This window comes from Mobula birostris, chromosome 27 (assembly GCF_030028105.1).
Source record: "Mobula birostris isolate sMobBir1 chromosome 27, sMobBir1.hap1, whole genome shotgun sequence".
Taxonomy (NCBI): domain Eukaryota; kingdom Metazoa; phylum Chordata; class Chondrichthyes; order Myliobatiformes; family Myliobatidae; genus Mobula; species Mobula birostris.
In genome coordinates, this window is record NC_092396.1 from 23,387,437 (window position 1) to 23,402,163 (window position 14,727).

Consider the following 14,727-nt stretch of genomic DNA (forward strand, 5'->3'; position numbering starts at 1 on the left):
AAGGATTCTACAGGGTGGAAGCAGGATTAGTACACTCCAAAAATAAATGCAGAGCATAGGGACAAAACATGTTAAGCAACAGCCCCGAGCACTGGTAATTTGTCACCGGTAACCAAGGCAACTCAGTTATTTAGTTTCTTATTTGCTGATTTGTTCAGCTGTTTGTTTATAACGTGGCAGATCTCAGTTGCCTCTACAGATGGGGAAGACCATCCATTCCCACCCCTGTAGCACTGGTCAACTCCAGCTAATCTGAAGTAAAAACATAAGTTCATGACTTTAAAAATAATCTACTAATTATTTCAACATACTCCTACTCCCCATGAACTCAGTCATCCATAACTCTGCTGGGCAAGTTCCAAATATGATACATTCACCTTTCACACACCACATCGTACATTCCATCTCTCCCCATTGCAGTGCTTAATTAATGGCAATAATTCCTGCTAGCTGTCTTAGCCTGAAATGCATACCCTCATTATCAGATCCCTCCATGGTGTTGCAACCCTCTTGCCGCCAATTTTAACCTCATACTGAACTGCAATTCGCTGAGATATCTGCCCTACAGGGGCCAGCTCTGAAACTCCCAATTTGAACCTTTCCATCTCTCTTTCTACCTTTTTGGTGTTCTTTGATATATACCTCCTCAGCTCAGTCTTCTGTTGTTAATTATTTGCATAACCTTTGCTTGGAAATGCCACTGTAAACCAGAACCTCACTATGTTGCCCTCAATTGTAGCAAATGACCTGTGGATCAAAATACACTCAGTGGTCACTTTATTAGGTACACCTCGTTAATACAAATATCTAATCAGCCAAAGAGATGGCAGCAGCTCAATGTATAAAAGCATGCAGACATGAACATGATGTTCAGTTGTTATTCAGACCAAAAACCAGAATGGGAAAGAAATGTGATCCAAGTGACTTTGACTGTGTAATGATTGTTGATGCCAGGCAGGGTGATTTGAATATCCCTGAAACTGCTGACCTCCGGAGACTTTCATGCACAAAAGTTAAGAGGATAGTGCAAGAAACAAAAATAAATCCAGTGAGTGGCAGCACTATGAAGAAAATGAGGGAGGTCCGAGGAAATTGGCCAGACTGGTTCAAGCTGATAGGAAGGTGACTGTAACTCATATAACCACATTACAACAGTGGTCTGCAGAAGAGAATTTCCACTCACACAAAACATCAAAACTTGAAGTGGTTGGGCTACAGCAGGTGCCGGTTCCATTCCATACCTAATGAAGTAGCCACTGATGTATATTAATACAGAATGAGACAGAAAATATCTTCTGTGTAATGCATAAATTAGAACTGACCTGGTTTGCAGATGCTTGCGGAATAGTCAAGAGAGAGCGCTTGTTGAATGTTGGCATTTCTCCAACTGGAGATACTACATTGTTGCCTGGTACTAGGGAACCAGTTGTTCCAAGCATCACAAGCACAACAACAACATTTACTGCAGACCCATCTGTAAGAAAGCAGAGCTTTTGATTATTTGCACTTCTAAACCATTTCATTACTTATAATTTGCAACACTTACTCAGTAAAAAGTAATGACTAGTTAAACAAAAACAAGGGCTGGAAATACTCAGCAGGCAGGAAACTAATCTCTGGTTAGGAAAATAGATAAAGCATGCAATTGACTGCTTCCATCAGAACAGAGGACAGGATTCCATTCCAATATAAATGACAGTGCAGCAAGGGAGGGGTGGCTATAGAAAGAAAACAAAATATGACTCCAGGAGTGAAGTGACAACTGAACAAACAAAACCGCTGACTGTCCAGGAGTCGAGGTAGTGATTTCAAATTACTCAGAATACACCAAATATTTATTTATTGAGCTGCAGCACAGAATAAACCCCTCCGGCCCTTCAAGACAGGCTTAATCACTGCACAATAACCAATTACGTCTCTATTCTGTGGGAGGAAAGCGGAGTATGGGGTCACAGAGAGAACGTACAAACTCCTCACAGGGAGAACGAACAAACTCCTTACAGGCAGCAGCAGGGATTGAACCCAGGTCGTCGGCACTGAAAAGCTAACCATTGCTGTACTGCCAATATAAAGGAGGGGTGTGAGTGGTGTGAGTTCTCCTGAAGTCGATAACCATCTCCTTTGTCTTGTTGACATGGAGAAAGAGGTCATTTGCCTGGTACCAGGCCTCAAGCTCGTCTGCCTCTTCTCTGTAGTCCATCTCATTGTTGTTGGTGATAAGCTTACAACAACACCACTGTTGTAACGATGTGATTGCTCGGTGTTTGGCCATGCGGTCACACATGAGCAGTGTACAGCACTGGGCTCAGCACACAACCCTGGGGAACACCCATTTTGAGGATGATGGGGAGGGAGAGGCGGTTATACATCCTGACTATCTGAGGTCTGTTGGTTAGGAAGTCCAACACCCAGTGGCACAGTGGTGTATTTAGACAGAGGAGTAGGAGTTTGTTCACCAAGGTCTGAGGGACAATAGTGCCTAATGCTGAACTGAAATCCAGAAAAACAGCATTCTGCCATAACGGCTGGTTATTAACAAGGATCCTCTCTACAGCAATTTAACAGCACTTGAAAAATATCCTCTGGATTTCCTTCTTCCTTCTCCATCTCCCCAACGCCATCCACATGTGGATTATTACTGCCCCAGTATTGAAATGCAGATGTGGATAGCAGGTTTCGTGTAGTCTTCTATGATTAAATGGCAAGTGCTCAAGGAGGGGAGATTCACATTGTCAAATGAAACAGCAAGTAAATCTCATTTTTAAAACTTTTGTTCATTTAACAGTATATACAGATGATACTGTATGCAAGCAGTTCACCATAGCAGTTGAGTTCACAGAAAATAATACAAGAGCTGTACAGTTTTTGGTAAAAATGGTTTAACAAAGGACAACAACAATAGCAATACAACATCAGCATCCCAGGACAAACAGCAACTAGGAAAAATCAACCAAATATCCAGTTGATCACCATCCAATGAGAGCTACTGGATAGGCAGCTCCTAGACCATAAGACATAGGAGCAGAATAAGGCCATTCAGTCCATTGAGTTTGCTCCACCATTTGATTATGACTGATTAATTCTCTCTCTCAACCCATTCTCCTGACTTGGATTCTATCATGATGTCACTGCCAATACTAAATATTCTGACAACACTTGGCAATGCACTAAGGATACTTAGGCATACAAAGCATTAAGAACACTTCAGAGCACTGTATGCATCTGATGAAAGACACTGCAGAAACAGCAATGAGGGGAAAAGGATTCTGTTTTATCAGCTGTAACTATCCTAATCAAACTCAATTCTGTATCCAATAGGTTTGGAATAGTTGGCCGAATAGTATATTGGATACTTATATTGAGAAATTCAAATCTGGTATCAATAGAATGCCAAATGCAGAAGAAGCCCAAGAGCTGAAAAATCTGCTTTTATATTGACTTCGCCTTTCCATAAGTGAACTGCTGTTTTTTTGAGCAGCGTCAATAGGAAGGACATCAGAAGCCTAAGATGTAGCTCACTCAGGTTCGTCGGCTGAGTAGAAAAGGCAGTGACTTGCAGCTTTTTGGTGTTTTGAGCATTGTTCAGGATTGATTGGCAAGAACATATTAAAGGAAGACAGTGGCAACCGGAGCGGCCATCATTGGAGTGGTCAGAGTTAGAATGAGGGTTTTGAAGCTTCAGTCAGGGAACGCAAAAAAGCTGTAGGAAGAATTACACTCCCCCTCCCCCCACCACAGTTCACTGTTTTTCTTTTTTTTTATATATATATTTGCTCACTCAGAACAGCAGAAATACCAGGCAGGATAGTGAAATGTTCTCCTTTCGGGATTTGGGAAGGCAGAGAGACCTCTAGTGTTCCTGACAACTTCACCTGCAAGAAATGCATCCAGTTGCAGCTTCCAAAACTCCATATTAAGGAGTCAGAGTTAGAGCTGGATGAACTCCAGATCATTGAGGAGGCTGGGGGGGGTAAAAAGATAGGACTTATAGAGAGGTAGTTATACCCAAGCAGTAAGATACAGGAAGCTGAGTGACAATCAGAAAGGGGAAAGTGGTTAAACAGCTAGTGCCAAGTACCTCTGTGGCCATCACCTTCAACAACAGTATACCTCTTTGGACAGTGTTGGGGGTGGTGGTGGTGGGGGGGGGGGGGTGACCTGGCAGAGGAAAGTCACAGCAGTGAGTAATTTGGCACTGAGTCTGGCTCTGGTGACTGAAGGGAAGAGGCGAGATGTGGTGATAGAGGATTCATTAGTTAGGGGAACAGAAAAGAGATTCTGTGGACGAGAGTGAGATACCTGGATGGCATGTTGCCTCCCAGGTGCCAGGGTCTGGGACATCACAGATCGAGTCCTCACCACTCTTAAGCGGGAGGGTGAATAGCCAGAGGTTGTGGTCCATATAGGTACCAATGTCATAGGTAGGAAGAAGATGAGGTTCTGCACGTGGCTAAGGAATTGATGTAGGAGGGAGGGCTTCAAAGTTTTGAATCATTGGGCTCTCTTCTAGGAAAGGTGGGTGGGAGTACCACAGCAGAGAGTGGAGAGGTTGTGGAGACAGATATTGTTAAGATCTCAAAGTCAGGAATCCAAAGGTTGAGCATGGTGCGACTAATGTCCTGAGCGGCCTATATTTCAATGCATGAAGTATTGTAGGAAAGCTGGATGAGCTCAGGGCATGGATCAACCGCTGGAATTATACTATTGTAGCCAGTAGTGAGATGGTTGCAGGAGGGGCAGGGTTGACAGCTCAATAATCCAGGGTTTCATTGTTTTAGACCCATCAGAGTGGGAGAGATTAAAGGAGGGGTGGCGAAACTAGTCAGGAAAAATGTCATGGCAATGCTGAGTCACACAGATTGGAGAACTCATCTAGTGAGGCTTCATTAGTGGAACTGAGAAATAAGAAAGGTCTGACCACATTAATGGGGCTGCATAACCGACCACCCAACAGTCTCAGGGATTTAGAGGAACAAATTTGTAGAGAGATTGCAGACTGTTGCAAGAAATACAAGGTTGTAATAGTATGTGATTTTAACTTTCCATATATTGACTGGGACTCCCATACTGTAAAAGGACTAGATGGGATAGAGTTTGTCAAATGTACTCAGGAAAGTTTCCTTCTCAGTCCCAACTAGAAAGAGTGCAATAATAGATCTGCTATTAGGGAACGTGACAGGGCTGAAAACAGAAATTTGTGTAGGGAAATATTTCACATCTAGTGATCACAAAGCCATTGGTTTCAAAGTAGATTTGCAACAAGATAGGTCTGATCGACAGTTTGAGATTCTAGATCATGATAGCAAGTGTGGATTGCGACAGGCTGTTTTCTAGCAAAGGTGTACTTGGTTAAGTGGGAGGCCTTCAAAAGTGAAACTTTGGGAATACAAAGCTTTGCTGTGCTTGTCAGAATAAAAAAAAAGGTAACAGTTGTAAGGAACATGGGGTTTTAAGAGATACTGATGCCCTGGTTGTGTGGGCACGTGGCCAAGTGGTTAAGATATTGGACTAGCAACCTGAAGGTTGTGAGTTCGAGGCCCCAGCCGAGGGAACGTGTTGTGTCCTTGAGCAAGGCACTTAACCACACATTGCTCTGCGATGACACTGGTGCCAAGCTGTATGGGTCCTAATGCCCTTCCCTTGGACAACATTGGTGTCATGGAGAGGGGAGACTTGCAGCATGGGAACTGGTTCCATACAACCTTGCCCAGGCCTGCGCTCTGGAGAGTGAAGACTTTCCAGGCGCAGATCCATGGTCTCGCAAGACTAACGGATGCCTTTACTTTGATGCCCTGGTTAAGAAAAAAAGGTGTATAGCAGATATACGTAGGTAGAAACAAACGAGGTGCTTATGGAGTATAACAAATGCTAGAGAACACTTACAGAAATCAGGAGAGCTAAAACAGGTTGTCCTAGCAGACAAGGTGAAGGAGAATCCTAAGGAATTCTACAAATACGTTAAGAGCAAATGGATTGCAAGGGACAAAATTGGTCCTCGAGAAGATCAGAATGTGGAACCAAAAGAGACGGGGGAGATCTTCAATTAATTTTTTGCATCTGTATTTACTCAGGAGACGAAGACAGAGTGTATAGAAGTGAGGCAAAGCAGCATCAACTTCATGGACTCTATACAGATTACAGAGAAGATGTTTGCTGTCTTGAGGCAAATTAGGGTGGATAAATCCCCAGGGCCTCACAAGATGTTTCCTTGGACCCTGCAGCAGGTAAGTGCAGAAGTAGGCAGAGCTATTAAATCATCCTTAGCAACAGGTAAGGTACCAGAGGATTGGAAGATAGCCAATGTTGTTTAGAAGGGCTCAAAAATAAACCTGAAATTATAGGCTGGTGAGCAACATATAATATTAGGTCAATTTTCTCAATAAATAAATGAACAAGTATAATTTTTGTGTTATTTATTTAATTGGGTTCTCTTTATTTAGTTTTAGAACTTGCTAGATCTGATCACATTTTAGCTCATACTTATGCAGAAATAGAAAATTCTAAAGGGTCACAAACTTCTGAGCACCATTGTGGTAAATTGGATTACACATTGGGCTTGTGGGAGAAGCCAGAGAGTGGTAGCAGATGGTTGCCTCTCTGACTGGAGGCCTGTGACGAGTGGTGTGCCGCAGGGATCGGTGCTGGATCCATTGCTGCTTGTTGTTTACGTCAATGACCTGGATGACAATGTGGATAACTGGATCAGCAAATTTGCGGATGATATCAAGATTGGGGGTGCAGTGGACCACGAGGAAGACTATCATGGCTTGCAGAGGGATCTGCATCAGCTGGGATAATGGGCTGAAAAATGGCAGATGCAACTTAATGCAGACAAGTGTGAGGTGTTGCACTTCAGAAGGACCAACCAAGGTAGGTCATGCATAGTGAATGGTAGGACACTGAGGAGTGTCGTGGAACAAAGGGATCTGGGACTGCAGGTCCATAATTAATTGAAAGTCCTGTCGCAGGTAAATAGGGTCGTTAAGAAAGCTGTTGGCACATTGGCCTTCAAAAATCAAAGTATCGAGTATAGCAGATAGGACGTTATATTGAAGCTGTATTGGTAAAGCCTAATTTGGAGTATTGTGTGTGGTTTTTGTCACCAACCTACAGAAAAGATGTCAATAAGGTCAAAGGAGTTAAGGGAAAATTTTCAAGTATGTTGCTGGATCTGGAGGGCCAAAGTTATAAGGAAAGATTGAATAAGTTAGGACTTTATTCCTTGGAACATAAAAGATTGAGAGATTTGATAGCGGTATACAAACTTACGAGGGGTATAGATAGGATAAATACAAGCAAGCTTTTCCCACTGAGGTTGGGTGGGACGACAATTAGAGGTCATGGGTTAAGGGTGAAAGGTGAGAAGTTTAAGGGAAACATGGGGGAAAACTTCACTCATAGGGTCATGAGAGTGTGGAACGAGCTGCCAGCGCAAGTGGTGCATGCAAGCTCAATTTCAATGTTTAAGAGAAATTTGGATAGATACATGGATGGTAGAGGTATGGAGGGCTATGATCCTGGTACAGGTCAATGACAGTAGGCAGGTTAAATGGTTCAGCACAGGGTAGGTAGTCTGTTTCAGTGCTGTTCTCTCTATGACTAACAAGCAATCTACACCCAGCCACACCCAGACCAATATCTATAGCAGTACATGGGGAAACGTGTTACTGGGATGGCATAATGCTTGGAGAGAAAGCGTTAAGCTTCAAAAGATACACAGCAGTTACTAAAGAATTACTCACCTTGTCTAGACCAGTTCTTCATCTTGTAGTAACAATACATTGAGACCATGACCAAGTCCACTATCACATAATAAATAGCAGTGTAAATCTGAAACAGCAAGCAACAATTACAGAGCTATGACAGACAGGAGCCAATTAAAATAATTTACATCGCTAAAGTTAATTCATCGGCAGTGCTGACGTCTACACAGGGAAATTAAGTGTTTCAGTGCCTCAATACAAAAAGCACAGACAGTATGTTGTCGGACCAGTGACCAAACGATGCATTTTTCAACACAACACGGTGCAAGATTTGTCAGTTTCAGCTTCAATGAGCATGTCTTGAGGAGGGGATAGTGTGAAAACATGAGGTATAATCTCAAATATCCTTTATTCTGTTATTCAGTTTTACACAACATTCAGAGAATTGGAGTTTCACTTATGATGCTAATTTTCATCCAGACCACAACCACTTGTTAATCATTTACTGGATTACACAAATTACTCCACCTACCATTTTATTTGCTATATCTGGAGCAAACAGAATATCCAAAGATTTAATCTTATACCAAATCAAAAGTACATTAATGGTTACCCCCATAATACTCAGTCATAATGTAATAATATTAACTCAAATGGGTAATCTAGAGAAGACAGCAAAACTAACCCCTGACAAGTTTGTTGTTTAATACAGATCAAAGATCACATTATAGTTACATTCAAAGTTGAACCAATCAACCAACAGTTTAACCTAGTTATCAGATTATTCCTTGCCTACAATACCAAACACATTCCATGCATACAATGAGATCTACTGGAGGTTTAGTGAGCAGCTGTCATTTACCTGCAGTGGCAATTGTTGAGCCAGGAAAGCACCAATAAAATTGCATGAGTCACCTCCCAACCAACCCAACAGGAACCAGATTGATAAAGCTTGATCCATATCTCCATTCTTGTAGGACCTGTAACACTGCCTAGGTATAAAGGGAGATACTTGTTAACTGTACTGCTTTCACAAAACAAATTTCATGTCATATAGGACAGTGATATGATTCTGGACATTGAAAGTAATATCAGTTCATTTTTGACACTTCAAAGTTCAATGCAAAATTTATTATCAGAATACATACATCACATCATACACAACCCTGACATTTTTTTCTCCTGTGGGCATACTCAACAAATCTACAGAACAGTAACTGTAAAGAGGATCAATGAAAGAGCAAAAGCATAGAAGACAACAAACTGTTGAAATCCAACTATAAGGACTCTTTATCTTGTTATTTCATGCTCTCGTTATTTATTGATATTTATAGTTCCTTGGTGTGGTCATTGGTTGAGATCATTAGTTGTGGGAACATCTCAATTGTGTAGTTAACCTCTTTTATTCAAGAGCCTGATGATTGAGGGACTCAAATTGCTCTTGAACCTGGTGGTGCAAGTCCTGAGGCATGTGTACCTTCTGCCTGATGGCAGCAGTAAGAAAGGAGCATGGGCTAGGTGGAGAGGATCTTTGATAATAGATGCTGCTTTCCTGTCAAAGTGTTTAATGTAGATGTGTTCAATGGTTGGGAGGGATTTACCCGTTATGTACCGGACCAAATCCACTACCTTTTGTGGGATTTTCCATTCAAAGGCATTGGTGTTCCCATACCAAGCCAACAATCGACTGTACAAATCATCATTTTCCCATTCAACAACATTTTTACTTTTCCTCCTCCTCCTCCTGCAAAACTGTCCTTCCCCACCAACTATATTAAAAGAGGCAATTTCTGGTCTCCCACAGTTTGTTCTGAAGAGCTAACAAAGGTAAAGTAGTGGGGAATTGGAATTCACCCAATGATCTCACAGTAATAATCTTGAATAACTGTTCCTCTATTGCTAACTTGTGGTTTAAGGGGTTCCTATTTGAAAACATTTTTAAAGGAACTTGAAGAACCAGGTATGAAAGGCAAATTTTATTTTGTGCAGAAAGCTATTATAATGTAGTATCAGAGTCATAGAGTACAACAGCACAGAAACAAACCCTTTGGCTTATCTCGTCTGTATCAGCCTGGTCTTCTGCCTAGTCTAATCTGCCTGCACCTGGACCATAGCACTCCATCCCCTCTCATCCATAGACCTATCCATTCTCTCAAATGTTGCAACTGAACCTACATCCACCACTTCTGCTGGCAGCTCATTCCAGGCTTTCACCACCCTCAATACAGAGAGACTCCTCCTCATTCACCCCTTAAATATTTCATCTTTTACCTGAAACCTATGACCACCCATTCTAGTCTTACCCAATATCAGGGGAAAAAGCCTGCACGTAGTTACTCTATCTACACCACTCATGATTTTGCATACCTACATAAGATCTCGACTCATTCTCCTATGCTTCAGTTAAAAAAAAAATCCTAAACTTATTCAACTTTTCCTTATAACTCAGGTCCTCTCAAGTCCTGGCAATATCCTTATAAATTTTCTTGGCACTCTTTCAAGCTTATTGAGATCTTTCCTGTAGATAGATGACCACAACTGCACACAATACTCCAAATCTGGCTTCACCAATGTCTTATACAACTTCAACATAACATCCCAAGTCCTATACTTAGTGCTCTTATTTATGAAGACCAATGTGCCGAAATCTCTCTTTATGACCCTATCTACCTGTGATGCTATTTTTAAGGAATTATGGCTCTGTATACCCAGATGGCTTTGCTTTATCACCCACCTCCGTGCCCAACCATTCACAGTGCAAGTCCTACCCTGGTTTGACCTACCAAAATGGAACACTGTGCTGTCCACTATGCCCCCGATCTTGGTGTCATCTGTAAGTTTGCTGATCCAGTTTGCTTCATTATCCAAACATTAATATAGATGATAAACAACAACAGACCCAGCACCAATCCCTGTTCACAGTCAGAGAGAGAATCATCTACTACCACTTCTGTCTTCTCCCTCTAAGCCAATGCTGAATCCAATTTATTGCTTCAACCTGAATGTCAAACGATTTAACTTTCTGGACCAACTTTTCATGTGGTAGAGAAGCATGTTCAATACTAATTTTCAAGAAATAAGATTTAAAAATGAAAAGACTGGAAGTAATGAAGGTGCAGTAAGAAAGTGGCTTAACTCAGGGGTTCCCAACCTGGGGTCTGCAGACTCCTTGCATAACAATATTGGTCCATGGCATAAAAAAGACTGGAAACGCCTGGCCTTACTGGACAACTCTATCAAGAGATTGACTGAGTGGTCTCTTTTCATCCAAAATGATCGTGATGTTATAAACAGCAAGCTTATTTCACAAGGATTCATGAAAGATATTCCGAATGGAATGGGGAAAAAAGTACATGCAACAGTTACACCCAAGAATACTCAACTGTATGGTTTAGGTTGATCCATACAGACAAAATCCCAGATTCAGTCCTTATCATTTAAAAATCATCCTAGAATGTGAACTTCTCAAATACTTCATTGTCCATCCTTAATTGTCCTGAGACAGTGAGTCATTTCAAAATCCACAGTGATAAGTAAAATGTATCAAATCATTGAGTTACTTCAGACAGTAATTAAATGTTAAGCAGCTTATGTGGGCCTTTTCTCTCATAGGCTAAACAGAATGGGATGCAACATATTTTCTTCCCTGCTTACGGCAATCCAATCTGAGATAGGCGATTCCCGACCCCAGTATTAGAAAAACAATGAACAAGGACTTGTGCACCATCTAGTTACATAGTCCATCCAAAGGGAAACTGATTTAAAATATTTCATCTTGCCTATTATCTCAGCTTGTTCATAAAAAATTGGAAAAGGCACTACAGATTACTCATGGAGGTCTAGTCTACATTCCAGAAACAGCAAGTGTTTTCAGAATTTTAAATGTTTTCATTTAGCATGCTAGCCTTCATCAGTCAGGACATTGAGTATAGGAGTAGAGACATTAGGTTTCTGCTGTAAAAGTCCTTGATAAGGCTGTACTTGGAGTATTGTGTACAGTTTTGGTCACCCTGTTATAGGAAAGATGTCATTAAACTGGAAAGAGCACAGAAAAGGTTTACAAGGATTTTGCAAAGGACTAGAGGTTCTGAATTACAAGGAGAGGTTGGCCAGGCTGGGACTTAGTTTCTTGGAATTTAGTAGAATGACAGAGAACTTAATATAAATGTTTAAAATTATGACAGGCATAGATAAGGTGATCAGTGACAGTCTTTAACCCAGAAGTCTAAGGATATGGGCCATAGAGGAGAAAAGGTTTAAAAGGGACATGAGGGGCCACTTTTTCAGACAGAGGATAGTGGGTATATGGAACAAGAAACAGTATCATTTGAGAAGCACTTGGATAGGTAAATAGAGGCGCAAAGCCTAGACGCACAAGGGCTGAAGGCAGGTAATTGGGACAAGGCTGAGTGGGCACCTTGGTCGGCATAGACTCATTGGGTCAAAAGGCATGCCTCCATGCTGTATTGCTCTGTGACTTGACGACTCTAATGCTAAGTAGTTAATTTTAAAACTGAACTTGCAATATTTAATATCTTCGATTATGAAGGCAGATGTGTGATACACAGTTAAAAGAAGTTAGATCAAAGATCAGCCAGGATCTCAGTTTCTGTTTGACAAGCAAAATTGAAAACAAAAAACTAAAGACGCTGCAAATTTGAAATAAAATCAGAATATTGTGTGGATACCCATCAGGTTAGGCAGCATCTGTGGAGAGAGAACAGAATCAAAACTTCAAGTGAATGAGCCTTCATCAGAACTCATGCTGAATATTCCCAGCATTTTCCATTTTTATTACTTAAACCCGTTTATTCAGTTTAATTCATTAGCATACATTATGAACTTAAATTGCCATGTCAACAGGATGTCAAGGATTTTAGATCTTTGTGTTGCTGAGCTAGGGGAGCAATAGCAGACTTACCATCTGTATTTCTGAAACTGATTAGTAGATTTAAAACATGAATGCCAATTTATGGCTAAACAAATTTAGGCCAATAAACAGCAAAGCCACATGACCCAGACGATAGCAAAGCCACATGACCCACACAATTCCAAGTCCAATCCTCACTTTTCTAGCCATAGAACTGCAATCAGCATGGAGGCAGTATCTTCAGATGGAATCAAAATGATAGTTTATAGAAGACTCTTGAAATACACATTGGCATGCTGACCCAGGCAAAATTCAGCCACTAAGTGACCAAAAAAAGCAGAAAATGAGGGAACAAGCTCTGCCTGTATTTCATGTCCCCTGTTTTTCTTTTTTAAAAGTTGAATGACACTGAACTTTCGCTACATAGAAAACGTAATACTGCCATTAAAGTAAGCATCTAGCACAAAAATACTTCTAAACTCAACCTTTTTATGGACAAGTTGAAAAAGTCTCAGAATTTGGGGGTGGGGGGGTAAAACAATAGATGCTGCAAATCTAAAATAAAAGCAGAATGTGCTGTGGATACTCAACAGGTTAGGCAGCATCTGTGGAAAGAGAACAGAATCTCCAATAAATTGTACTTACGGGAAAGCGGAGAACATGAAACAGATGACAGAAAACAACCCCAACACAACACTTGCTATGTCCCTCCAATCTTCGGTGCACACTTGGAGAATATCCCAAACATAATGGGACCCATTTGGGCATTCGGTAGTAAAGTTTCCTCCAAGGTACAGTGGAGCGATGCTGCTCCTAGGCATTGTTCACACAGTTTTACTGAAGGGTGGTTATTCACAAAATAACTTCAACGTAAGCACTCCGTTAGGACTGTAGAGGAGAGAGAAAAAAATAATTTTCTTCAACATTTTCCAAAAATACACTTCATTTATAAAATGTAGAATTTTACAATACCAGGCACTTGTTTGTCATCATTCACTATATCTAATATCAGTGCCAGTCTGTCACTATTAATTTTGATATCACATTAACAGCTAAGAGTCCAAATAAATTAAGCACGAGAAAGAAGCTAATAGAGCAAAATTAGCATCCGCTCTATGTTGTAAAAGATAATATCAAAGGAAAGGAACTAAACATTTAACGTTAATGTGCGGGGCAGATTTTTTTAAAATACAGATGCCTGGAACAGGCTGATAAGAGTAGTAGAATGGAGGGACATGGGTCGTAGCAACAGAAGAGATTTAGTTTCATTTGAAACGTTCACGGCGAGGTACGCCGAATGGCCTGTTCCTATGTTCTAAACTACCATCAGTGTCTGTGAAAGGCAATTTCCCAGGAAGGCTTCGCTAAAGAAGAATGTAACCTGACAAGAGTTCTGATCGCCTTTTGAAGTTGGTCAGTAGACAGGCGTTACAATCAACTGGTTGAGCAACTTTAAACCGTGTTTGATCAGTTTAACATTCCTAAACCGTCCGAGCAGTCTGCCGGAAAACCCTCAGCTCAAAACAAATCTCCCCTCTCGCCTCTTACTTTGCAACCAAAAGAGCAGAAAGACGAGTTTCACCGAAAACACAGACCGACAAAGCATAACCTACAATACAATATGAACTACAGAAAGACTTTACCTCTGAGATTCCCGACGCCGGCTCCCTCAAAACCGACACCGCTTGTCACGTCACGTCACGTGACCAGCCACGATCACGAGCAAGAGCGTGCTCCGTGACGTCAGCGAGCTTCAGTGATTGGTGGGCATTTCGATGTTCATTCAGTCGGGAGGGGAGGGGAGAGGGGGGGAGGGGAGAGGGGGGGGAGGGGGAGAGAGGGGGAGGGGAGAGGGGGAGGGGGGAGGGGGAGAGAGGAGGAGGGGGGAGGGGGAGAGAGGAGGAGGGGGAGGGGGAGAGAGGGAGAGGGAGGGGGGAGGGGGGAGGGGGGAGGGGGGAGGGGGAGGGGGGAGGGGGGGAGGGGGAGGGGGAGGGGGAGGGGGGAGGGGGAGGGGGGAGGGGGAGAGAGGGGGGAGGGGGAGGGGGGGAGGGGGGAGGGGGGAGGGGAGGGGGGAGGGGGAGGGGGGAGGGGGGAGGGGGAGGGGGGAGGGGGAGAGAGGGGGGAGGGGGGAGGGGGAGAGAGGGGGGAGGGGGG

The 14,727-nt window shown here is 42.2% G+C and overlaps 1 protein-coding gene across 2 annotated transcripts in view; it reads right to left on the minus strand.

Annotated features, from left to right (window-relative positions):
- slc66a1 (solute carrier family 66 member 1) overlaps positions 1-14,295 on the minus strand; it is a 33,583-nt gene extending 19,288 nt beyond the window's left edge. The window contains exons 1-5 of one of the 2 annotated variants that reach the window (XM_072244741.1): positions 14,217-14,295; positions 13,219-13,461; positions 8,566-8,695; positions 7,743-7,830; positions 1,323-1,474 (exon numbers count right to left, since the gene is read on the minus strand). In XM_072244741.1, coding sequence (XP_072100842.1) covers positions 1,323-1,474; positions 7,743-7,830; positions 8,566-8,695; positions 13,219-13,394 — 546 coding nt within the window. In that variant the 5' untranslated portion in view covers positions 13,395-13,461; positions 14,217-14,295. Of the gene's footprint in view, positions 1-1,322; positions 1,475-7,742; positions 7,831-8,565; positions 8,696-13,218; positions 13,462-14,121; positions 14,187-14,216 lie in introns of those variants that run through there. The other variant, XM_072244742.1, reaches the window with a different exon arrangement.
- Positions 14,296-14,727: the final 432 nt, after the last annotated feature.